Source organism: Globicephala melas, chromosome X, assembly GCF_963455315.2.
Source record: "Globicephala melas chromosome X, mGloMel1.2, whole genome shotgun sequence".
NCBI classification, from domain to species: domain Eukaryota; kingdom Metazoa; phylum Chordata; class Mammalia; order Artiodactyla; family Delphinidae; genus Globicephala; species Globicephala melas.
In genome coordinates, this window is record NC_083335.1 from 42,452,757 (window position 1) to 42,479,971 (window position 27,215).

The 27,215-nt window shown below is 37.1% G+C and overlaps 1 protein-coding gene across 2 annotated transcripts in view; it reads right to left on the reverse strand.

The window, feature by feature from the left end:
• Nucleotides 1-27,215, reverse strand: part of CENPI (centromere protein I) — a 58,194-nt gene that overhangs the window by 16,637 nt on the left and 14,342 nt on the right. For both annotated transcript variants that reach the window (XM_060292732.1, XM_030840533.2), the window contains exons 2-14: nt 26,409-26,644; nt 25,649-25,786; nt 21,450-21,568; nt 21,061-21,168; nt 10,168-10,216; nt 9,856-9,902; nt 5,976-6,065; nt 5,509-5,631; nt 5,108-5,275; nt 4,838-4,958; nt 3,615-3,706; nt 1,639-1,756; nt 1,492-1,556 (exon numbers count right to left, since the gene is read on the reverse strand). In XM_060292732.1, the coding sequence (XP_060148715.1) occupies nt 1,492-1,556; nt 1,639-1,756; nt 3,615-3,706; nt 4,838-4,958; nt 5,108-5,275; nt 5,509-5,631; nt 5,976-6,065; nt 9,856-9,902; nt 10,168-10,216; nt 21,061-21,168; nt 21,450-21,568; nt 25,649-25,786; nt 26,409-26,631 (1,461 nt within the window). In that variant the 5' untranslated portion in view covers nt 26,632-26,644. The remainder of the gene's footprint in view (nt 1-1,491; nt 1,557-1,638; nt 1,757-3,614; nt 3,707-4,837; nt 4,959-5,107; nt 5,276-5,508; nt 5,632-5,975; nt 6,066-9,855; nt 9,903-10,167; nt 10,217-21,060; nt 21,169-21,449; nt 21,569-25,648; nt 25,787-26,408; nt 26,645-27,215) is intronic.

Sequence of the window (27,215 nt, forward strand, 5' to 3'; positions counted from 1 at the left end):
TGTGCAGGTTTTTCTCACTCTGGGGACAAAGAAAATTACAACCTTCCCTTGATTCAAAGTCCCACTACAGCTCTCTCTCTCTCTCTCTACCTCTTCTTTTTAGCCAAACTTTTGGAAACACAGTCAATACTCATTGTCTTGTCTTCATTTCTCATCAACTCCTCAACCTCCACAATTTGGTTTTTACCCCCACACTCCACTGAACCTGCTCACAAAGGTAGCCAAGACCTCTGTATTATCAATTCCAAAAGAAACTTTTTTTTGGTCCACATCTTTCTGGACCCTCTTGGGATATGTAGCAACATTATCCCTTCACTCCTTCTTGATAGCCTGTATTCTCTCTGTTTCTTTGGCGCTACTGTTCTCCTGGTTCTTTTCCTACCTCTTGAAAAGGTTCCTTCATAGACACCTCCTTTTCAGTGAGAATTAAACAGTGAGCATTCCCCTGATTTCTGTCTTTGGCCTTCTGTCTGTTTCCCTTCCTCTCCCCACCCCCCACTCTCAAATATAAAAATATGCATGTGTGTATAAATGTATATATACTTATTAGGCTGGAACATATGAAACTGCCAATTGTCAAACATCTTTGACTTATTAGGTTAAACCTATTCATATGGTTTAACCTAATATTTACAGATAAATAGCGCTCTAGATTGGTAGAATAAGAGAAGAAATAAAGAATAACTGAATTAGAAGATCGGAAGAGAATCACAGAAAGTTGCAAAATGAAGTCTCTGAAAATGTGTTATCTGGGAGAAGCAGTGGGTATTGTCATGTGAATGACATGACATGGTAAGGTACAAAGTTACAAATAATATAAATAAAACTTGAATCCAAGTTAATGTGATAGGTAATTATAAAGTACCAGTTGATTATGACAAACACTAACCAGGACAACATATTTTTCCTGTAAATGTGGCAAACAGTAAGTGATTTAAGGTGAAAAAAAGAAACATTAATTATATTGTCACTCTTTTAGAAAAGGAATAACCATTCTATAAAAAAGTGGCTCTCAAACTTAGTCCTGGAAGCCACAGTGGGTTTTTTTTGGAGCACACCGCAAAATAGTAACAACTTTTAATTTTATTATATAAGGTTAGAACAATTTTATTAGCAGAAAATGACTATATTATAACACATAGTGGGTGCTCAATACACATTTGAGAAATGAATAAGTGTATCTACAAAATTATCAACCACAACAATCAAACTAAGTATGCTTAAGTTATTTCCCAGTTTGTTTTTATTAATACTCATTTGCCACCTGTTCATTCACTTTGTCATCTGTTACAGTTCAGGAAAATTACATGTAACAAAACCTTAAAAACAGAAGATTCTACACATTAACTTTGATTTGAATGATGCAGGACCTCAAGTCCAGGTCCAAGCAACTCCTGTTACAAAACACTGCTATAGTGTGGGTTTAAAACTGTGTACCACCAGCCACAGACTAATATTTCCTATTGAATCTAAGCAAGACAATTTTTTTACCTTGAAATAAATAGTTGATGTAAAGAAGAGCCGTGACAGATGGTCAAAAAGAAGTGGTTTCACCTCTAAAAGTAATAAAAAAAATTATTCATCCTTTTAATTAATATTACATTAAATTAAATGACTCCAAATTTTCGCGATACATACCAGAGAAGCTACTAAAAGGAATCCAGCTCACAAGTTGAAGGAACTGTGATCGACAACAGAGGCCATCCCAGAGAGGAAGGCTCTTATACAGGAATGCTTCACAGGAATAAAACCCCTCCTGTAACACAAGTTGATAGTAAAACCTTGCATGGAACTCTTCACTTGTAATTACTCTTGAAACAACCAGTTTACTTTGTGCTATAGTTGTTTTACCCTTAGACTAATGTTTTTTGTCATAAATATAATTAAAAGCCTTGGATTAGGTGCCAGACTTTCTCATAAAAAGGATCAGATGATTAATATTTGGATACATTACCATCTTTATCAACATAGTTTTCAAACACCATAAAACTTTACCAATTGGAAAGAAGGTAAGAAGTCAAGTTATGGAATATTTTTAAAGATAAATGAAATTGTATTATTTTGGAGTACATGATAGTCAATAGAGTGTATACAATGTTGTATAATAAGGCTGGAATTTCATTAGGGGCCATAGACCAAACCCAAACTCTGGGCAGCACCATCTGGAGAGGCCTGAATGTCTAGGCTGCCTCTGTTTTTACCAGAGTGAAGATCCAGGGTTTTCCTTAACTTTGTCGTCCTGAGCCTTAAATAGTGGCGTGCACCAAGACTCTATTCTGGACCTTCTTTTCATGACATGAATTCTGTGGACAATCTCATCTATAACATAGCTAAAACCACCACCTATATCATGAGGAGTCCAAAATTTCTGCATCTCTAGCCCAAATCTCACTCCTGAGCTCTAGGCTCATTATCTAACTGCCTACTGGACCTCTTAGATATCCCACAGGCATCTTTCAAATCAAATATATCTTTCCTTCCTAGCCTGCTTTTCTTATATTCCCATCATCATCCTCCCAAGCAGGAAATCTAAAAAATCAACCTAAATTCATCCTTTTATCCTCACCACCATTATCCACACCCAACTTCTAATTCAATGGTTTCACACCATACCCTTAAGATTTATTCAACAAACATTTATTGAGAATCTCTTTTGTATCAGGTACCAAGTTGAACACCCATACATGAAGAAAAGTTAGACATGGTTCCCACCTGTCCACAGCTCATAATGTGTGGAAAAACAGATGCTGAAAGTACCACGATACAGGTAAACACAGAGAGCTAAGGAAGCACGTAGAACAAACATCTAACCCAGACTGAGTAAAGGCTTCTTGATGGTGCTGATATCTGAGTGGCAGCTTAAAAGTATAACTCAGGGTTACCCAGGCCAAATAATTAATTGGCTGGAACATATTCGACAATCAAAAAATGTTTGTTGATTATAAGGACACAAGTAGTGACCCTATGAGATTTATCTTACTGGCTAATTCAATTAATTTAATGCATTCAATTACATCTTCAGTTTGTTCTCTTAAATTATAGACCTTTCTCTCTTTTTTTGGGGGGGTAGGGGGCTCACGGGATTTTAGTTCCCTGACCAGGGATTGAACACAGCCCCTCGGCAGTGAGAGCGCCGGAGTCCTAACCACTGGACAGCTAGGGAATTCCCTATACCTTTCTCTCTTATTTGCATAATTTAACAAATTCTTTCTTCAAATCCAACAGTACAAAGATAAACGACAGTGCAACTTGGCTCTATTTATAATGAATTTTGAATTGAATAAATATTGTTTACAAAAGATGTCAAGTACTAAAGAAAACGTTTTTAATGGATATCTAAATAAATTAAGAAGTGGTGGGACTTACCTGGTAGTCCAGTGGCTAAGACTTCACGCTCCCAATGCAGGGGGCCTGGGTTCGATCCCTGGGTTCGATCCCTGGGTTCGATCTAGTTCGTCAGGGAACTAGATCCTACATGCCTCAACTAAGAGTTCGCATGCCACAACTAAAGATCCTGCATGCCGCAACTAAAACCCAGCGCAGCTCAATAAATAAATATATATATATATTTTTTTTTAAATGGTGAAGTGTGTAGGAAACAAGCAGAATCTTACTTGTAAGAAGCATTCTGCCTTGAGGATAGTGTCCAGGAAGTTGGTAAATTCTTTTCCATGTTCATAATTATTCACCTTGTACCAAATACATTCTGGAACAAAAATATTAAACATAAGGCTCCGGTTGCACAACACTAAAAACTACACAAAACATAACCACCACAACTCTAAAGTGACAAATAAATGACAAATATAAACAAGCTATCTGTCTCATACATCCTAGCCAACTCACACTGGAGACTATAATATATATGTGGAAGTGATAGTGTGATGTTTCTCAAGAACTTGGTAATATAGGGGGAAAGCTTACGGTGAAAAAATAAACTAGTAAATGTTACATATAATGAATGTGATTAGCTTTATGCCACACAGTAATCCAAAAGACTATAAGTGTATGAATTAAAAGTTTGAGAATGCCTAAACTTCAATTAGGGTGAGCTGGGGGTAATCTAAGGGTGGCAGAACTTTAGTTAGTGGAAATCTAACAAACTGTATCATATCCTATGTAAAGAAAGACTGAGTAGGAAAAGGAGAGTTATCCTGGAACCAACTAAAACTGACCTTAAACACTTGAAGAGTCAGGATTTACTTATCCAGGAAAGAAATAATCTGGTGAACTCAATACTATGTTTAGAGAAATCGACCTCCTTGGAGGAATGAAATGATCAGGCTTTACTATGGCCTGGATGAAAAACTCCCTCACTGCCTTTTCCTTCAGTTCTACAATTAAGAAACTTTCTGATGACTAATGTGGCCCCCATATATATTGATAGCAGAGAGGAGCTATTCTAGTCGGCAAACATGAAAATTTTGGTCACCAGAATTACTTCTATTATGAAATAAAAAGTTGACATTCTGGCTTACACAACAGTCTCTGAGTTTGGTTAGCATTAATCTGATGGTTCTGGGGGCTTAACAGCAAGTTTCTGAACATACAAAGATGAAGAGGCCTTGGACTGTGACAGTCATCAAAGTAGAGCCACCCAGTGAGTTTTGGTGGCCATCCAGCAGTGTTTCCTTAACAATACACCTCCTTTCTTACTACCCCTTAAAATTACAACAGCAGCAGCATTCAGGCTCTGAATACATGATTACCAGAAAAATAATTACAGCATATGAAGGCTCCTCCTGTCTAGAAGTTGGCACCCTTTTAAAAGAAACCCATTTGTAAACCATCTTATTCCTTCTTCATTCATCTAACACTTCTAAGTATCAATTTTTACCTTCTTGTAATGTTTGACTCAACCAGTGATAGAGCCTCAGTAAGACTGACTCATCTCTGACACAGTTAATATAGTGTAGTAGCAGAGAGTTGTTCAGCACTGCGCCCATCTGAGAAGGCAGCTGCAAAGACAGAACAATCGGTCAACTGTAAGTATATAAAAAGGAGATCAGAGCAACAAGGAAATCATCAGATAGGAAATATATAACAAAAATAAAGGCCATGAAGATCAAATGGAAAATGCAAATAAGCACATGGTCCAGTCACATACCTCTAAGCAATGGATGTTCTGTAAGAGTTGAGGGAAGCTTTTAAGCTGTTCCAGTGGAAATGATCCATTGCTACTGAAATAATCAGAAAGATTCATCCCCTTTTTCCCACTTTCTTTACTGTAGTTACGGGAATTTAGCACTGGTATAACTGAGTGAGAATTCCATTTCTAAAAAAGAAAGATAATAAAACAATCCATCAATGGACTAAGCAGATTACAAACTATAAATGTAAAAGCACTTGTTAAGGTGGTTTAATGAATGGAGTCTGAATATAGTTTGCATAGAATACTGGGTAATTAAAATGTACTTAAATATTTATAATCTCTTCCAACATCTGAATGGTTATTGTTTGAATTTAATAAAAGAATACTGCAAGTCACTTGGGGTTTTAGATACTTACTCTTTTTATAGGATGGACATTAGCTAACATCAACTTTAGAGGTTCTGGAGGAAGTCCCTGATTCCTTTGCCTCACAGCAAGTAGAGCTGTCTTCCACAGATTCTCTGAATTCTTAAAATAGATCTATAAATTTGAATGTAAAGTACACGAGAGGAGGTATCCATAAGTCGGAGCAGCATAAAACCTAAAACTCTTCATTAATTGAAAGTATATTAATTATGAAATATTTTACACCCATGCAAATCCATTTAAGTTTTTTTTTCTAATCAGGAATCTATTACATTGAATGGAATACATTGAATGGAATCAAAATGAAGTGCTAATCCCTAAAAACACTCAGAAACAGCGCCACAATATTAGATCTTAAAACAGTATGCTGTAAACATTTTAGTCCAAATCTATAAATTAACTTACTCAAAACAACATATTTCTATCTCAATATGACTTACTGCTCCTTAATCCCTTACCTTCTTCCTCATAGGCAAAGATACAGAAATCAAAGTAGGAACAAAGAATTTATATAGTGACAACAAAGCCTGGAGATGAGGCTGCATTCCCTGAAATAAAATAAGAGTTTCAATTTTCAATTCTGTGGCCAGTAAGAAAAAAAAAGTAACAATAAAATAAAAAGATTAAACATATATTCAGACCCTAATTTTATTATGTGATATAGCTATAGGAAGATGCTATAGAAAATCAAGGAATAGAAACTCAAACATTTAAATCAACTATCATAAAGCAACCCTCGCCAACTTGTCATCTTCTCTTTTGTGACCTTTTTCCATATTTTACTTCTTCCTTATATTTTCTCTCTTCTTCTCTGCCCGTGCCTTAGGCTTACCAGTCATATCTGCTAGCATGGCTTACTCTCACTGGTATAATACTCAGGACTCAAAGTTTACTCATTCTTGATTTAGACAGGAAGGTGGAAGGACAAAAAGGGAAGCCAAGAAAACAGAGCAAAGGAAATATTAATACCTTAGCATCATGATCCTTGGAAAATTCACTAGGATATCTAACAATTAGTATGCAGAAGTCAAACAGCTTGATATAACTGAAGTCTTTACAAAAACATTAATTTTATGACAGAAGTCCTTACTGCTGGATACCTGTGTTTGATATATCTGGCTATCCAGAGGAAGCATACCACTAAAATTCCAAGGAAGAAACCGAACTGTTTTATTATATTACTATTTTATTGAATCAACTACTATACAAAATAAGGAAGGCAGAAAATGGGGATTAGAAATACAGTATTCCTATTTTATAATAGCTTCCTGAAATTAAATTTATGATAACAAAACCAAAATGACCCAGGCTATCTATGCTGAAATATCTTCTGATCTCTGTACTCATTATCAATTAGCACCAGAGTGTTTGCTTTGAGTTGGAATGTTTTTGAAAGAGCAAATACTTAGGAGTGGAGAGACCTTTAGAACTTATTGTCTAGTTAACTAAACCTATCTTTATTGTTAAAAAGTTAACACTTTCTTAAAAGAAAGAGAGAGAGAGACTTCCAGTTAAACATGGCATACTGAACATACATGTTTAATTCTGGGTCCTCATAAAGCCCCACTAAAAAGTAAAGGAATGGAAAAATGCATAAAGCACAAGTTCAAAGAGAACAAGAAGGCAGACAATAGCACATGTGAGGTCTCAACAAGATTTTGGAACCTCAAATGAAGATGGACAAACAATAATCAATTTAGCAGAATAGAGAAAACGAAAGCTAAGGCAGCAACAGAAAAAGCCTCAAAAGCAGCAGATTCATGCTTGAGAACTCCCAGAAAGGCTCAGAAATTTGAGGGAAATTGCACTTCTGTTTTTCAGCCCTCTTGCACCTCTGAAAAGTGGAGGTGCAAGAGGGCTGAAAAACAGAAGGACTGGTTGAAAGCCTACATAAGAAGCAGTTAGAACCCCAAATTCCTTCACTACACTGGCAAACATCAGGGTTTTACTCACTGAAGATAAAAGCTGGACTCATACAGTTTGCAGAACTGAGGGAGTGTACCAGAACCTATCCCCAATCTTTTCTACTGCTTAAGTCCCAGAGTGCTAGTAGCCAGGTTTATAGCCCTGTGGCAAGTAATTTTACATGTCAACTTTGCTGGGCCATGGGGTGCCCAAATCAAATGTTCTGGGTGTTTCTGATGAGATTAACGTTTAAATGGGTGGACTCTTGAGTAAAGCAGACTACCCACCATAATGTGGGTGGGCCTCATTCAATCAGTTGAAGGCCTATACAGAACAAAAAGACTAGCTCCCCCAAGCAAGAGAGTATTCTCCACCAGACTGCCGACTGCCGATGAACTCAAACTGGAACATCAGCTCTCCTGGATCTCCAGCCTGCAGGCCCACCCTACAGATGTTGGACTTATGAGTCTCTATAATCTTGTGAGCCAATCCCTTATAAAAATCTTTCTCTATATATACACACATCCTAGTGGTTCTGTTTCTCTGGAGAAGCCTGACGAATACAACCCCTAGTCAGGAAACAGGAGAATTTTTATTTTATTTTATTTTATTTATTTATTTTTTGGCTGCGTTGGGTCTTCGTTGTTGCACGTGGGCTTTCTCTAGTTGAGGCGATCAGGGGCTACTCTTTGTTGAGGTGCGCAGGCTCTAGGCACACAGGCTCAGTAGTTGTGGCACACGGGCTTAGTTGCTCCGCGGCATGGGGGACCTTCCCAGACCAGGGCTCGAACCCGTGTCCCCTGCATTGGCAGGCGGATTCTTAACCACTGCGCCACCAGGGAAGTCCCCAGGAGAATTTCTTAGGAAAAATTACACCATCATCTGGGGAATTTCCCAATGAAACATCAAGATCCTACAATGAACAAGTCCTGCTCACGTACACAAGTTTCCAATGACCATTTTAGTGCTTTATTATTAAATATGGGCAAACAATGTTTACCAGGTATTTGAGGAAAGCATCTACCATGAAAGACCAAACAAACAAGAAAGGAACTCCCCCTTCCTTTTCCAAAGACTGCTCTCAAAGGGTCTGGTGCGTATAAGATAACAACGTGCCTGCTCCACTTCCCACCATTCATGCTTGCCACCAGAAAGACAATTTCTCTGTTCTGTGTCCATCATGATGGGAAGTTATGGGGCACGGATGGGTATAGAGGGACACATACCTTTGCAGGTATCAAAAATTCACATACCCAATACATTTGCTTACATGGGCTGATTATGCCTGTTACCATTTTACATGTTCAGTTACATGTGAGCATGGCTATGTCTTCTAGGCTCGGTATTGCTGGATGTGATCAAAGTCACCAAAATCCAGCTTATCAAAACAATTTTATGAATGTATCTTTATAAATAGGCATTGATAATGGGGTAATTTAGTAATGTACTATATAGAATATTAATAATGAAGCCATATATTTAATGTCTGGGTTAAAAATTTTTAGACACTGTACTGAGTCATTTTTTTAACTTGAACATATACTTGTCTCAGTTAATACAAATCAACAAGATGTTATTTATGGTAAGATTTTCTTATTCCATTGAATTGTTTTGCTGTTAACATGGAAAAATGTATATCGTTTTCATAATTTCTATTAATGTGAAATAAAATTAAATTTGGACAAAAACATTATCATTACTATCCTCAGAGAGCTACGAGAATATACTGCACCCAGAGAGCCAAAATAGGAAGCTATAAAACAAGAACAATCATTGAATTGTACCAACAGGAAACCTCACAATGGAGAAGCACACATGTGCGCATGTGTTTGTATTTTTCATGAAATTTGAATGCCTCTACATAGGTTACGCAGGCTTCAACAGTTAGGCATAGGCACTACAACTTCCTATTGTTTTACACCCAAAGCTTCACAGACTTCTGTTACCTGGCAGGTATAGTGGAAATAACAATGCAAGAGAGCTGTAAGGACAAGAGATAAAAGTCAGGGAATATACTGAAGTTTAAGTATCCAGAAAAGAATGCTTTCCTAGATCACAGCCACAGAATAAATAAGCTAGTCACTTTAATAAAATAAAGTAGTCATTTTTGACTACTCCCTAACACTTATTTTCCAGCCATACCAACCCAGTTCCGTAAACGGTTTCTGCTATTTGGTATCGACCTGGCTTTGCTCATGCTGTTCCCTCTGCCAAGAGTGCCCTTCTCTTCTTTCTTGGCCTAGTTAAATTCTACTCACCATCACCACTCCTCCTTGACCCCAGTCTGATTCTGATTTTTTATTTTGTTGACTGAGCTCCCCAGGCAATTAAGTTCCTTGAAGGTAATGACGCATTCGATTTTACATCCGCAAAGCCTAGCTCGGTACCTAGCACAAAGTACACTGGCCAGTCTTAGGTCTTTTCAGTACTCACCATTTTGGCCTGAAGATCAAGCAGTTTTCTCACACGAAATGGTTTGACTAGAAAAGGTAAAGAAAAGAATTACTAGTCTGTGGTTCAGAATAAAAAGAAACCTTGTTCAGATAGCTTCTCCTTACAACACATTAAGAATATAATTACGCTGTTCAGTTAAGCCATTAAGCAGATGTTCTTAGATAAAAGTACTAAAAAGAAATCCCACAAAACCTTGTCATAGAACTAATGCTAACAGTTAACTTTATAAAGGCCGATACAAATGCTAATTCCACAGAGTGAATGTAATACAATTGGAATGAAAATACTCACCATTCTCTTTTTTGGTAAGTAAATACAACAAATGGCAGACATAAGGGCACTGTCAAAATATAAAAAATAAAAGAAAAAAATGACAATATATCTTGAACAGAGCAACAATGCATTTTCCTCAAATGTCAATCTTATACTAAGAAAAAAGGCTTTGGGACTTCATTGAACAATAGTTTTACAAAGCTTCTCTTTTTCATACTACATAGTAGTGATAAAAAAAAACAATAGTTTTAATTGGCACCCCTTTATGCCATTTTAAAGTTATTTTTGGAATACAACGACAATGCAGACAATTTGAAAACCAGAAAAAGATTCTTCTACCTAACAAAAATTCATGTATTCCTTCTAGTAGGTCCATATTTATTAAGATACAAACTTAAAATTTTTATCCTGATTTCCCACTTAAAAGTGTTTTCCCATGTTACTTGGTCTTCAAAATGATCATTTTCAATGATCTTAATATTCCAGTGAGTGGATATACCAGAATTTAATTAATCATTTAGCCCTCAGTTTGGCAAATATCACATAATAAATTTGTTAAACTACTAAATGATTCCTTGGTTCCCTTATACCACTTCATTTTGAGCGTCCATTTGTTGAGGTTTTATTCTAGATCAGGGGTCAGCAAACTACAGTCCACCTGTTTTTGCAAATCAAGCTTTACTGGAACACAGCCGCAGTCACTCATTTATGTATTGGCCATGGCTGCTTTCTCACTACAACAGCAGAGCTGAGCAGTTGTGACACAGACTGAGTGGCCTGCAAAGCCTAAGATATTCACTATCTGGCCCTTTACAGGAAAAGTTTGCTGATACCTGTTCTAGAAGAAAACTAGAGTAGAATATCTTCAGGACCAGAGGGTGGCAGTGTTTTTCTTTCATTAAAAAAAAATGATAACCATAAAATAAAACATAAAAAAAACCAATAAATTAGAGTTCATTAAATTAAGAATATCTGTTTATCAGACAAGGAAATAATACTCTATTGGAGGGATGGGTAAACAACAACCTGTGGGTCAAATCCAGCCCACTGCTGGTTATTGTGAATAAAGTTTTATTGGAACACAGTCATTCATTTATGTATTTACTGTCTGTAGCTGCTTTTGCACTACACCAGCAGAGTGAGTACTTGTGACAGTATGGCACTCAAACCTAAATATTTACTACCTGGCCCTTTAAGAAAAAAATTGCCAATACCTGCTTTAAACGTTAGGAAACTGAAAAAGTAAATTATTAAATAGGACTAGAGAAGGCAACAAAAGCAAAGATTTTCTTTAAACAAACTCAAATTTAGTAGTCTTGATTCTAAACTTTGAAGTACAGCATTCCATATTGCCACTCCTTTACTTAGAAATGGGTTGATAAAGAATGAACATACTTGTAATAAGTGTGGATTTATATATAGGGTCTTCTTGTTTTTAAGGAAAGAATACATGTTATGACCAAGTCTGCCACATTGTACACAAAATATAGTAACTTTCAGTAAAAAAAAAACCAAAAAACAAAAGAAACTCACTGCCTCACATCCCTAGGATATGAACCATTAGCAATACTGTTTATCATGTTGGGTATGAAACGAGTGCCACCCTAGGTCCCAGCATTCTATCTGACATTCTCCTTTAATCACATCTAGAAAGGAAAAATTCATGTGCATCTAAGACTTTACAATTGCTTTTCTGGCAAATAGTTAACCACCACATCTCAGTCACTACAGAGTCAGGCGCCTGCCAAGTTGTGACTTTTAATGCTTTTAAAAGTTAGGATCCCTATTTCTTGATCTGGCTGATATTTATACAAATATGTTCGGTTTATAAAAATTAATTGAGCTGATAACTTATAAGTAATTTTGTGTATGTATACTTCAGTAAGTATTTTTTAAAAGATAGAAAAAAAGAAAAGAAAAAGAAAAAAAGCAGGCCCCCTTCCCCTCTGCCATGCTGAGCAAGAAACTCTCTAGTCAGCATCATGAAAACTACTCAAGTATATTGCAATTATTTGACAAACATTTATGAATAGCTCCTATTCATTCATTCACTCATGAAACAAGTACTTATTAAGCAGTGGATAAAACAGACAAAAAGGTCTGCTCTTATGAAGTTTACAATACTAAATACCTGGGTTATAAGAGGCTCAGTCCCTGCCTGGAAGAACTCCTAAGTATGTATCCAAAAGAATTCTAAGCAGGGACTTGTACAGGCACTTGCATGCCAACGTTTACTGCAGCATTATTCATGTTAGCCAAAAGATAGAAACAACCCAAGGGTTCATCAACAGATAATGGATAAACAAAATGTGGTATAAACATACAATGGAATACTATTCAGCCATAAAAATGAAGTTCTGACACATGCTATAACATGGATGAACTTTGAAGACACGCTAAGTGAAAGAAGCCAGACACAAAAGGACAAATACTGGATGATTCCACTTATATGAGGCACCTAGAATAGGCAAATTCATAGACAGAAAGTAGATTAGAGGTTCCCAGGGGCTGGGTGGAGGAGGAATGGGGAGTTATTGCTTACTGGCTAGAGAGTTTCTGTTTATGGTAATACAAAAGTTTTGAAAATAGATAGCAGTGATGGTTGTACAACATTATGAATGCAATTAATAACAATTAATAACACAAAAATTAATAACACTTAAAAATTTATAACCATTAATAACACTTAAAATAGTTAAAATGGTAAATTTTACATTATGGAAAAAAGATAACAGGTTAAAAGAATGAAGTACTCATACATGCTGACAACATGGCTGAATCTTGAAAGCATTATGCTAAGTAAAAGAAGCCAGTCAAAAAAGACCCCATATTAGGGACTTCCCTGGCGGTCCAGTGGTTAAGACTCCATGCTTCCACTCTAGGGAACCTGGGTTTGATCTCTGGTTGGGGAACTAGGATCCTGCATGCTGCGCAGGGCAGCCAAAAACAAAAAGAAAAGAAAAAGAAAAAAAGACCCCATATTGTATGATTCCATTTATGTGAAATGTCCAGAATAGGCAAATCTCTAAAGACACAAAATAGATTAAGAGTTGCTTAAGAACCTCTAAATAGGAAGATGGGGGTGATAGCTAAAAGGTATGAGTTTTTTTTTAATAAAGTGAAAGAATGTCACAATAAAGCAAGTCACATGACTTTTTTGGTTTCCCAAGAGGTATGAGATTTTTGAGGTGATGAAAATGTTCTAAAACTGATTCTGTTCATGGTTGAACATATCTGTGAACATACTAAAAACCAGTGGATTTTACTTTGAGTGGACTGTATGGTATGTGAGTTACATCTCAACAAAGCTGTTTTAAAAAAGTATCCAGCGAGAAAAGAAATGACATACTACAATTAGACTGATTCGACAACAATGGAAAGGAGGTGCCAGTGCAATATTGTCAATGTCCTGAGAGAATTTCACTGTCACCCTAGAGTTCTACACACAGCAGAACCAATTTTCAAGAGCAAGGGCATAGTAAAGATATTTTTAGGCAAAGATTTTACTGAAAGAATATTCTAGAAAATGAACTCGATTGAAGGTCTGAGATGCAAAAACAAATGATGAGCAAAGATATTGGCAAATATGTGGGCAAATCTAGACAAACACCAACTGTGAAGAAAATAATGTCTACTGTATGTGTATGTGGAGGAGGATGGAGAAGAAAGAGCCAGAACTAAAACCAGATAATAGCATATAATCTGGGAGGGGTGTGATCAGAGTTAAAGCATTCTAAGGTCCTTGTATCATTCAAGATGAAGGTAAAGATATTAGTTACCTTTAGACTTTAAGAAAAAAAATTAAAAATTTAAACTGAGAACATTATAAAGTTATTAATTCATTAAAAAATAATAAACCCATTATATGCTAGATGACATATTTTATGAAAAATAACTACATTTTCCAAACAAAAGAAAAACAGTAAGAAGGATGACACTGTTTTACATTTTACACTATATATGCATGTTAAAATAGGTACAATAACAGCTAAAACAACACACACAGAATGTGTAATTTCCAACCAAGAATGGGGGAAAACCACAATCAATCCAAAATAAGAGGGATGAGGGAAAGAATCAGAAAAAAGCAGATCATTTAGAAAGCTCAAAATAAGATACTGATATTTCAATTCATTTCTACTGTATCAACAATCACTACAAAAGTAAATAAACTAATTTTCCAGGTAAAAGTGAAAATCATCAGACAGGATTTAAAAATAAAATCTAGTTATATGCTATTGAAAAGAGGCATCTAAGGGATTTCCCTGGTGGTCCAGCGGTAAAGAATCTGCCTTCCAATGCAGGGGATGCAGGTTCGATCCCTGGTTGGGGAGCTAAGATCCCACATGCCATGGGGCAACAAAGCCCACACTGTGAGCCTCAAAGAGACAGCCTGCTCGAGTGCCACAAACTACAAAGCCCATGTGCTCTGGACCCTGTGCGCCACAACTACAGAGCCCACACACCCTGGAGCCCGCGCCACAACTAAAGAGAAGCCCGCGCACCACAACGAAGAGCCCGTGCTGCAACGAAAGATCCCACGTGCCGCAACTAAGACCTGATGCAGCCAAAAATATAAAAAGAAAATAGTTTTTTAAAAATAAATAAATAAAAGGGGCATCTAAGACACGAGGGCAAAAGAAGATTTTTCAAAAAACCAAAAGATGGTAATATACCAAGCAATATACTAGCCAATGTCAATATCAAACGAAATGACTAAAACAAAAAGCATTTCTAACAAAGGGCAACTCCATGATAAAGGTTTGATTCAGCAGGACAATATATGAAAACTATAATTGTGCATATACCTAATAATAGACTCAAAATATATAAAGTAAAATTTGACAGAACTTTAAAGGAAAACTAACAAATCTGCCTTCATAGTGGGAGATTTTCAACATACCTCCCTCTATAATTGATAAATGGGCAGCAACAACAATAAATCCATAAGGATAGAGAAAATTTCAATTCCAATAACCTTCATCCCCTCACACTACTTCAACAACTCACCCCATTGTCACTCTGAATCTTGTCATCACATTGAACCACCCCCTCCTGAAATCTTAAACTCCACTGCTACAATTTCTATTATTCCAGTTTTTAAACCCAATACATTTCCTGAATGTCACCAAGGCATCCTGAACCTCAGCTGCGTGTGCTCCCCATCTGCCCTGTTTTGTCTTCACCTTCTCCCTTTTCTCTCTAGACTTCCTGATCCATCGGCGGTCACTCTCTTGCCTCCTTGTCCCACCCTGGAGAAATTACCTATCACAAATTCGTGCTCCCTAAACTCATCTGGTCCTTCAGAACGGTGTCTCTAACCTCCTATTTCTATTACCACCGAAAGCTATTTCAAAATGTATACTCTCTCCTCAAACATAATATTCTATCTTCCCATCCTCATTCTCAGCAGAAGACCTTGCCTCCTACTTAAGTGAAACTTTGAGGAAAAAAAATCACTAAAACCACTGGCCAGGAATTCCCTCAATCATCTCCCTTACTAACCCACAAACGTATTGACATCAACACCCATGTCTCTTCCTGTTGAAAACAAATTCCTATGACTTTAACCCTGATCCCCAGTCTTATTTTGCTACCTCTCCTTTATACTCACATGGAACTCTGTGGATACTATCACAGGATTTATTCACACTGTACTTATCTTCTCTCCTACTACATTTAAAGACCTTCAAGGCTCAGCCTCTTACTAGATAGCTTACCTTAGCCAAGTTATGTAACTTTTCCAAGCCTCAGTTGTCTCATCTCTAAAATGGGAATATCATTTTCCATAAATTCTGGCTCTAGTCACGTGACTCTGGGTAATTATTTGACTTCTCTGTGCCTCAGCTTCCTCACCTCTAAAATGGGGATAAAAGTGTATACCACAGGGCTTCCCTGGTGGCGCAGTGGTTGGGAGTCGCCTGCCGATGTAGGGGACGCGGGTTCGTGCCCCAGTCCGGGAGGATCCCACGTGCTGTGGAGCGGCTGGGCCCGTGAGCCATGGCCGCTGAGCCTGCGCATCCGGAGCCTGTGCTCCGCGGTGGGAGAGGCCACAACAGTGAGAGGCCTGCATACCACAAAGAAAAAAAAAAAAAGTGTATACCACATAAGGCTCGCAAGAGGTTCATGTGAGTTAAAACCACTTCTTATCTAGTGTGTGTTTTACACTTACAACACATTTCAGTTTGGCCTAGCCACATTCCCAGTGCTCACTTAGTCAAATGAAGTTAGTGGCTACTATACTGGTAGCACAAGTGTAGAAAATAGTAGGTGCTCAATAAATTTTTTTTTAGAATACTGATGTAAGAAAAGAACTTTCAGACCCTCAGAACTGGGAAAAAAATATTTTACATAGTCTAACATTTCTTTCTCTACATTTTAACATCTCTGAAAACAGAACTAATCCTAAAATCCATATCATGTGATAGCTTTAATGGCAGCATTCTATTGTAATGGTTCATAAGATAATGATGCATCTTAACACTAATGGCATCTTAGAGATGATGAAATACTGTGTATATAAAGTATACTAGTGCCTGGCATATAAGCCTCATATAATTTAACTATATGAGGCTTATAGTTAACTTATTCTAACTCATATTTGTATTTCTAATACTAGTTTAATGCCATTCATATTATGTGGTTAATAAATGTTCATTGAGTGAATTTCTAAAGGATGTAGCCTCAAACTTTGTACATCTAAAGCCAAACATATTATATTCCTTCCAAAACTACCTCCATTTCACAAATTCCCTTTTACGGTCAAAGGTACCATCATTCTGAGTCATGCTGCCTTAAAAACTTGGATCTTCATCTCTTGACCCTTCCCTTAATCCAATATAGGTAGCAAGTCAATTCTTCCTTTACAATTTCCCCTAAAATTTGTCCTTTCAATTTTTCATTCCCCTTAGTCTAGGATAGTGATTCTCAAACTTTTTGGTCTTGGGACTCTTTACATTCTTAAAAATTAGAGGACCCCAAAGAGCTTTTGTTTATCTGGTTTATATCTGTTGATATTTACCATATAAGAAACTAAAACTCGGAAATTTTTAAATGTTTACTAACTCATTTAAAAAATAAGCCCAGGGCTTCCCTGGTGGCGCAGTGGTTGAGAGTCCGCCTGCCGATGCAAGGGACACGGGTTCGTGCCCCGGTCCGGGAGGATCCCACGTGCCGCAGAGCGGCTGGGCCCGTGAGCCATGGCCGCTGAGCCTGCGCGTCTGGAGCCTGTGCTCCGCAGCGGGAGAGGCCACAGCGGTGAGAGGCCTGCGTACTGCAAAAAATAAAAATAAAAATAAGCCCATCACATGCTAACAATAAATGAAATATTTTATGAAAAATAACTATATTTTCCCCAAAAATGACTTAGAGTGACACAGTTTTACATTTCTACAAATTTCTTTAATGTTTCTGACTTAATAGAATACAGCTGGATTCTCTGCTTCTGCATTAAATCCGCTACAATATGTTGTTCTGATTGAAGTACATGAAGAAAAGCCAGCCTCACACAGATATGTAGTTGGAGAAGAAAGTAATATTTTAATAGCCTTTTCAGAAAATCGCGGATATTAGTCTTTGATACTTCACTAAAACTTGGTAAGTGATAGCCTCTTAGGGAACAGCTGCAATGTGGAATCTGAAATCTTATCAATGAACCGTCTTTGTACTCTGTTCCATTAAAATTCATTGATATATCTTACACTTTGGATGGCTCTTTTACCCATGCATAATTTCATAATATCATACTTGATAATTTGGAAATCAGCTATACCAAGCTTCCAAATATTGACACATTTCATTATACAATATCTAAAAATCACATTCATTAATATTGCTACCATCCTCATCAGGAAAGTCTTTAAGTATTGGGAAGCTGTCAAGTTCACAGTGGCAGATACAAATTTTCCAAACTTGTAATTTTCGCTTAAAAGCTCAAATTTTATCACTGGCAAAAAACAGTGCCAGTTGTTTTCTTTGAAATGACCAGCTCACTTTGTTCATTTTCAAGAAAACATCTGCCAAATACCCAAGTCTGAATAACCACATTTTATATGTCAGTCACTCTTTGAAGTAAAAATGGTATTCTGTGAAAAAAGCAGCTGGTTTAGCTCACAACTCAATCACACAAGTGCTTTTCCTCAGGACAACTGTTGTACTTTAGTATGCAGAAGGGATTTATTTGTACTTCCCATTTCATCAAACATAATATTAAAGATGTGTCTCACAGGTTGAAGTTTAATATAATTAATGAAGTAATTTTTACTGCTTCATTTGGGACAGTATTAAGTAAAACTAGCATTTTTGTTTTTTACTGCAGTGAAGAACACAATGACCACTAGTACAGTCTGGCCCCACTGCCCTTATTTGTGCTAAGGCGCCAGCAGTTTTATCCACCATCAGTACAAATGTCAACACAGTGAAAATAGCTAATAACATCTTGATATTGCTATAAAGATAACTTGAACCACTGAGACCTCCTGAAAGGTTCTCAGGGAGCCTCAAGGGGTCCACAGAGCGTATCTGAGAACTGCTAGTTTAGGATGTCATCATCAAGTTAGTCTCCTAATTAGTTTTCCTGACTCTAGCCTCCATCATAATTCATAATGTTTGGCACTACTAGATACAGCTTCCTACAGTGTTGCTTTCAACATGTTCTGCCCCAAGTTTTTCAGTGATTTCCCCACTGGATATAGGATAAAGTTCAAATTCCTTACCATCACATTTAAAGACCTCTACAATTTTTCCTCACCCAACTTTTTCAGCCTTACCACCCACCACTGCTTGACACCAATTGTAATTAAGTCAATCTGATCTATTTAAGGTCTCTTGAAATACAATTTACACAGTTCACAACTTTGCTTGAAATATTCCTGTCATATCAAACACCAAATCTCAAATCCTACACAACCTTCACGGCCTAGCTCAATGCCTACATACTTTATGATGCTTTTTCTAATCACTCTGGTTTACAGTGTTCTTTCCTTCCTGGGAATATCACAGCAATTATTATCCTCGTGTTAACATATACTGTCTTTGATAATTTAACTTATACATTATTTAACTTTATCTGCTTTCCTTAGTCCCCCAACTGGATTATAAACCCCTGGAATATGGAAACTCTCTGCTAAACTTTGAATCTTCTACATTGCCTCGATCAATGCAATGAACACAGTCAATTTTTTAAAAATGAAATCAATGAATGAATTCCCTTTCCAGAAGCAAGAGGAATTCAGTTAGATGAATGGTTCACATGGTCTGTGAACTACTGATGGTCCTTGAAAGTCCTCCATGTGGACAGTAGATTGATTTCTTAGAGTTATTAACGTTTTCAATGGGAATAATTATGCTATTTTATCAAAATCAGCCCATTGGCATCTCATGAAAAGTAATCCTCTCCTCATTAATTCTGATGAGGTTTTCACAGTGTTAATCAAGAAACTGGAAACCATAAACAAGACCAAAAGACAACCCTCAGAATGGGAGAAAATATTTGCAAATGAAGCAACTGACAAAGGATTAATCTCCAAAATTTACAAGCAGCTCATGAAGCTCAATAACAAAAAAACAAACAACCCAATCCAAAAATGGGCAGAAGACCTAAATAGACGTTTCTCCAAAGAAGATATACAGATTGCCAACAAACACATGAAAGAATGCTCAACATCATTAATCATTAGAGAAATGCAAATCAAAACTACAATGAGATATCATCTCACACCGGTCAGAATGGCCATCATCAAAAAATCTACAAACAATAAATGCTGGAGAGAGTGTGGAGAAAAGGAAACACTCTTGCACTGCTGGTGGGAATGTGAACTGGTACAGCCACTATGGAGAACAGTATGGAGGTTCCTTAAAAAACTACAAATAGAACTACCACATGACCCAGCAATCCCACTACTGGGCATATACCCTGAGAAAACCATAATTCAAAAAGAGTCATGTACCAAAATATTCACTGCAGCCCGGAGATGGAAGCAACCAACCTAAGTGTCCATCATCAGATGAATGGATAAAGGAGACGTGGCACATATATACAATGCAATATTACTCAGCCATAAAAAGAAACGAAATTGAGTTATTTTTAGTGAGGTGGATAGACCTAGAGTCTGTCATACAGAGTGAAGTAAATCAGAAAGAGAAAGACAAATACCGTATGCTAATACATATATACGGAATCTAAGGGGAAAAAATGTCATGAAGAACCTAGGGGTAAGATAGGAATAAAGACACAGACCTACTAGAGAATGGACTTGAGGATATGGGGAGGGGGAAGGGTAAGCTGTGACAAAGTGAGAGAGTGGCATGGACATATATACACTACCAAATGTAAAACAGATAGCTAGTGGGAAGCAGCCGCATAGCACAGGGAGATCAGCTAGGTGGTTTGTGACCACCTAGAGGAGTGGGATAGGGAGGGTGGGAGGGAGGGAGACGCAAGAGGGAAGAGATATGGGAACATATGTATATGTATAACTGATTCACTTTGTTATAAAGCAGAAACTAACACACCATTGTAAAGCAATTATACTCCAATAAAGATGTTAAAAAAAAAGAAAAAAGAAACTGTACAATAAGTGACTCCAAGGACCCTGTTGAAGTGGTTTAAAAGGGAAAAGGTGGCAATCATTGCTCTAGATCAGCAAAGAGACTCCAATGTGAACTCAATTCTATCTGTTACAATTATTTCCTTAAAAAAGATATAAAGCAAATGCTATAAAAATTTTATTTGTTAAACTGAGAGACAGGTGTAAAGATGTTTTTTATGTTACTCTTTATACTTTTCTATGTGTTTCATATATTTTAAAATAAGTAAGGAAAGTGGTGTGGCACTTTGAAGCACATATGGTGCATCGATATACAAGCGCGTACCATTTGATCGATGCATGATGCTGTCCAATTTTTACTTACCAGTGCATCATCTTGCAATGAAGCAAAAAAGAAGCCATAGAGTAAGTTAATTTGCTCCTTGTGATCAATGAAGTCAAACATTGCAACCAGCCAACGATAAAAAAGTACCTATTGAGAGACAAAATGCTTATCTTTAGAGAAATATAACTTGCAGAGAGCTTAATTTCCCCCTCAGGGCTGTTTTAGAAGCCTCTAGCACAAAGAAGGATAATAAATTTTATCTCTCAGTAAAAATTTCTGTTTGAACAGACTCCTTGCATCAAGCTACATTGTTCCAAAACTACAGGCTTTGCACAAAAGGCCACTGCCATTACTCCATAAGTGGCTCTTCCTTGCCAGCCCTTAAGTAGTTCTGAAGGACTTACCATCAAAGTGTTTAAAAAGATTACCTTGGTGCTACCAGAACACTTGCCAACACAAAGCCAAGAGACCGCCGTAACCACAGAATCTTCTGATATTAGAGTTGCTGGAATCATACACTTGAATATCCGAGTGTTTACAGCACTCCCTGGAAAGCAGACAAACTCTAAATCAAACTACATTTTGGGATCTTGACTGTTTCCTTACTATTATTAACTCTTAGTCCTAAAAAGTTCACTTCACATTGAAGGCAATAAAATAATATTCAATATCTCTTATCATCATTATAAAACATAGTTTGAAACAAAAATGTACCTTTAACTTTTAATATAAACTATAAAGCAAATTCTTTGGTTCTAATATTTTTATCTAACAAGGGAGGATGAGTACAGGATTTCTTCTTGGCATGATGAAAATGTTTGGAAATTAGATAGTGGTGATGGTTGCACAACTCTATGAATATGCTAAAAAAAAAAAAAACCTGAATTGTATGCTTCAAAAGGGTGAATTTTATGGTACGTGAATTACACCTCAAAAGAAGTCTTTTACTCCTAGGAAAATTTCAAGGACTTTTTAAAATGGCATAATAGATTCTGATTTATTTAAAGCTACTCTAAGATATCTTGCATGAGCTGCTACATTTAAGAATAAATAGATATATTTCTAGTCTCCATTCCCCCCCCAAAAGTGGGAAGGATAGCAGAATCAAACAACTATACTATTAGCTGGTAGTAATATCATTCTATATTGGTCCAATCTTTCCATCATACTCTCTTGGCTTCTATGCTATCCTCCCATCTGCTAATAGAAGTGAGTTTGCAAGTAGTTTTGTGTATACCCTATGTCAACTTCTGCTTATTAAGGCTTCAATAATTAAATATACATGTATATCATCAATTTCTTTTTGTATTTAAACATTGTTTTATTCACATTATACAGTGGTGATCACAACCATTCACTGGAAAAAACAGTGTTCTCAACTTCTCATGCAAGTAGAAGCCTCAACAATATCTTGGATACATGTGTCTTTAACCACTGTTTTACAGGTATTATAGCGTGGTAATCACATCCATTCAGTATAACACTGTTCTCAATTTCTCCCACAAGTAGCATTCTTAGAAACATACAGGTCTTTAAACGCTGTCTTACATGCATTATAGCACGGTGATCACATCCATTCACCAAGATAACACTGTTCTTAACTTCGCCTGCAAGTAGCATTCTCAGAAACATCTTATACATCTTTTCTTTTCCTACTAGTGTAGACCTCTTATTTTTTAATAAAAACTGTATATATTTAAGATGCACAACATGATGATATGATATAATCAGCCCTCCATATCCATATGGATATGGATAAGATGCACCTGTGGATTCAACCAACCACAGACAGAAAATATTCGTTTAAAAAAAATTCCAGAAAGTTCCAAAAAACAAAACTTGAATTAGCCACACAAGACAACTATTTACGTGGCATTTACATTGTATTTACAACTATTTACCTAGTGTTTACATTGTATTAGGTATTATAAGTAATCTAGAGATGATTTAAAGTATATAGGAGGATGTGTGTAGGTTATATGCAAATATTACGCCATTTTATCAAGGGATTTGAGCATCCTAGGATTTTTGTATCCGCAGGGGGTCCTGGAACCAACACCCGGCAGATACTATATACCTATATATAATAAAATGACTACTACAGTCAAGTTAATTAACATTTTATCTCCTCACATAGTTACCATTCTTTGTGTGTGGTAAGAGCACATGAAATCTATTCTCTTGCAAATTTCCAGTATTCTATACAATATTACTAACTATAGTCATCATGTTGTACATCAGATCTCTAGATTTATATATCCTACATAACTTCAATATATCTCATCAATTCCTACCCCATCATTCTGTGGAGAAGAAAGGAAGCAGTGATGGCAGGTAATGAATCACAAGAATAAAAATCTCTGCTTTCCAGTCTCATGGTATCTTGTTTTTACTCCTCTCTTCTCCCCTACTCCCATCCCCCAACCCTTGTAAAGTTTACAACAGTCTGACCGCTAACACTTTACACATGTACCAAATTCAAAGGGAGAATTCAATATAGACTCTATTCTTACTTCCCAGTGACTTTTCAATTACTAAAGAGTCCAAAGTCCCTTTGTACCTAATTATGACATTTCTAGCACACCTGCCCCTCAATATGTATTTCAACTTAGCAAAAGAGCTACATATAAAGATCTGGTAGTGATGGTGGATATCACAGAAATAACTAAAAGGAGAAAAGCAATTAATGAGGCTACATATAATGTCACCAAATTCCAGCTCAACAGAAAAACGAAATTAGACTAGAAAGCCAGAGATTATTTTTTAAATTGTTACATACAAGTTTCTAACTCTGAGGCATGCATTTTGAAACATGCATGCATTTGCAATAAGACCTGGCAAACATCACAAAAACCTTCTAAACATTAATTTCTGAGATATCAAAAAAGAAAAGAGAAATTCCAAAATAGAAAACATCTGTACATTCTATACATGTTTTAAGGGGAGAAGGGATAGATAGAATTGTTCTCGATAAACACTAATCAGTTAAATATGAATTCCTAGAAATTTGTCAAAACCAATTTGAAACCACTTAGAAGAAGACCAATTTTATTAGGTCAAATTTAACTTTGTAGGAAAACAAAGAGAACTAATCAGGTAAAAATAGAGAACTAGGGACTTGCCTGGTGGCACAGTGGTTAAGAACCCGCCTGCCAATGCAGGGGACATGGGTTTGAGCCCCGGTCCAGGAAGATCCCACATGCTGTGGAGCAACGAAGCCCATGCACCACAACTACTGAGCCTGTGCTCTAGAGTCCATGAGCCACAACTACTGAGCCCGCGTGCCACAACTACTGAAGCCCATGCACCTAGAGCCCGTGCTCCGCAACAAGAGAAGCCACTGCAATGAGAAGCCCGTGCACTGCAACGAAGAGTAGCCCCCACTCGCCGCAACTAGAGAAAAGCCTGCACGCAGCAACAAAGACCCAACACAGACAAAAATAAATAAATAAAATTTTTTTAAAATATAGAGAACTAAAATTCCTGGAAGTCATATACTGAATTTGGCTAGTAATGTGTTGTCTCTCTCTCTCAGACACACACACACACACACACACACACACACACACACCTGCAAACATGATAGGGTATGCACAAAGGAACCCAATATGCAAGGGCTAGAAAATGGTATATAAAGTATTCAATTTTGATAGGTGTCTTAATTTAAAAAAAAAAAGGAGAAAACCCAGTAGCAGTGTGGTGCAGCATAAACACTAGAAGGGGAGTTAGGAGATCTGAGTTCCCCAGTTCTAGCTCTGAGATTAAGCAAGTCTCTTTAACCACTCTGGGCTTCAGTTTCCTCACCTTTAAAATGAGAATGTTCAAGGGCTAAAATACTCTCTAAGTCTAAATTTGGGTGAGGGTAGGTAAAAAGGTTCTTCTCAAGTAAAAAGAATAATGGACAGATATTATTTCTTTCTAAGAATCTCCCCCCACTGCCATTACAAATGAACTTAGAACAGAAAAGGAAGCATTGGCACAAAAGAAAAAGCATCTTGACTATTAAGGCCACAGAGACTGGAATGGAGACAGTATCAACAGGGACTTGCCATAGATAAGTGAACCTAAAGGCAATAAAATAGACCAAGTGATCTCTTAATGTGCCTTCTGGCAACACTATTTAAATTATTATCTATCCTTCCTAAGAGAAATACTAAAAATGGCTCCCATGTATTTGGTGACAAGAATTCATTTTATTGGGGCTTCCCTGGTGGCGCAGTGGTTGAGAGTCCGCCTGATGCAGGGGACGTGGGTTTGTGCCCCGGTCCGGGAGGATCCCACATGCCGCGGAGCGGCTGGGCCCGTGAGCCATGGCCGCTGAGCCTGTGCATCCGGAGCCTGTAGCTCCGCAACGGAAGAGGCCACAACAGTGAGAGGCCCATTTTATTTGTAAAGATATGTGATAACTAGCCATTTTCAGCATATGCACATAGAAACTTTTAGTTCATAAGGTAGTCTGAACACAAGAAAGGCCCATCTTATTGATATAATCTTATCAGATTGGTTTTATGAAGAGAATAGGAAAATATATAGTTCTTTAACTGCAGCTGATTCCAATCAACAATCTAATTCAAAGTCTGAAAGGCAAAACAAATAGCAAACTGAAAAATTTATCCCCTTGACATACCAAATTTGCCACTGAGTGCCACATTTAATAGAATGTCGATTCCTTCTGGAGCTAAGCCATTCTTCCATGCCACATTTTCCACAGTTTTCAAGTGTTTCTCCAAGGTTTTATCTTTACTCTGTGAAGTTTTAATGGAACCTGGAAGAGGAACAGTATTAAATAGTGAGGATTTTAAAACTCTCTCACTCCTCAGCCTCAACAGTTACAAATTAGGATTCTTCAAAGGAATAGCTTTACGTAAAAGATGTCTTCCTAAAAACCCTTCAAAGCCTTTAAAACCCTTGAATACTTCACAGCAAAGCAGGAAAACTGAATCCTGCCCTGGCTTCTCTGCTCTAAACTAACTAAAAGCACTGAACTTAGACTAAGCTGTTTCAAAAACTAGGGCAGTGGTTCCCAAACTTTGCTGCACATTGGAATCACCTAAGGAGCCATTAAAAAATCCCAATGCCTAGCTTGTATCCCATACCAATAAAATCAGAAAGTCTAAGAGTGGATGCCAGGTACCAGTGGGTTTTAAAGATTCTCGGGAAATCCCAATGTGTAACAGTTTGGAAACCACTCTGCCAGGAACATGCTTTGTTGCTATATCCCTAGTACCTAGCATATTGATACGTAGTAAGTGCTCAATAAATGTGCATTAAATAAACAAAAATCACAAATGAGCAAAAATATGCTTTCCTTTAAAAATCCTTAAGAAAAAAAGTCTGAATATTTTTAAAGGAATAGGACTTAACATAAGGAAAACAATCTGTCTTACCTTTCTCAAAGTATGTCAGTGCTATTTGCAGAGCGCCTTCTGCTTGATCATCAGCACGTTCATAATCTTCCACTGGATTGTTTTGTCCATGTTTCGAGATGCTCTTTGAGTCACTTAGGTCCTCTGTTACTTTCCAGGCTGAGAGTGTAGTCTGATAGCTATTACTACCTTGTGAAGTCCTCTTTCGTGCCTGAGAGTTCTTAACTTTCCGTTGAAGTGACATTACTGCACGTGTTCTATACAGAAACAAGTGTCAAGTTACCATTAACCAGCCAAACTGTCCCTCCCTTTTTACTCCACAAAGACAGGGATCACACATGCCTGTATTCCCACATTTAGTACAGAGGACCTAGCATACAAGTACACAATAAAAAAACTGACAGCAATCCAGGCAACAAAAGCTATAGGTTAACTTTCTCAAAAAGCCCTTGACCTAAATAGGAACAGAAATGACTCTCCAAGGTAACATTCACTAGCCAGCCTTGTGAGGGGAAAAAAACAGTAAGAGTACAGGCAACATAACAAATTCTCTTAAAAGGGCTATATCACATAAGTGAGTCCAAAACTAATCCATCTCATGAACTCAATGTTACTTTCTCCGCTCCTATTTTTCTCCACCCTGCCTTGATTTTGCTTTTAATCTTTAATACTGCCTGCTTTGTCAGTGCTAAGTTAAAGACAAACTGGTGGCCAAACTAAGGATTCTCAGAACAGAAACATGCCCCGATAATTCACTTATTCAATAAATAATTACTGAGCATCATCTACAATATATGCCACGCACAATTCTACTCACCAGGGATAAAA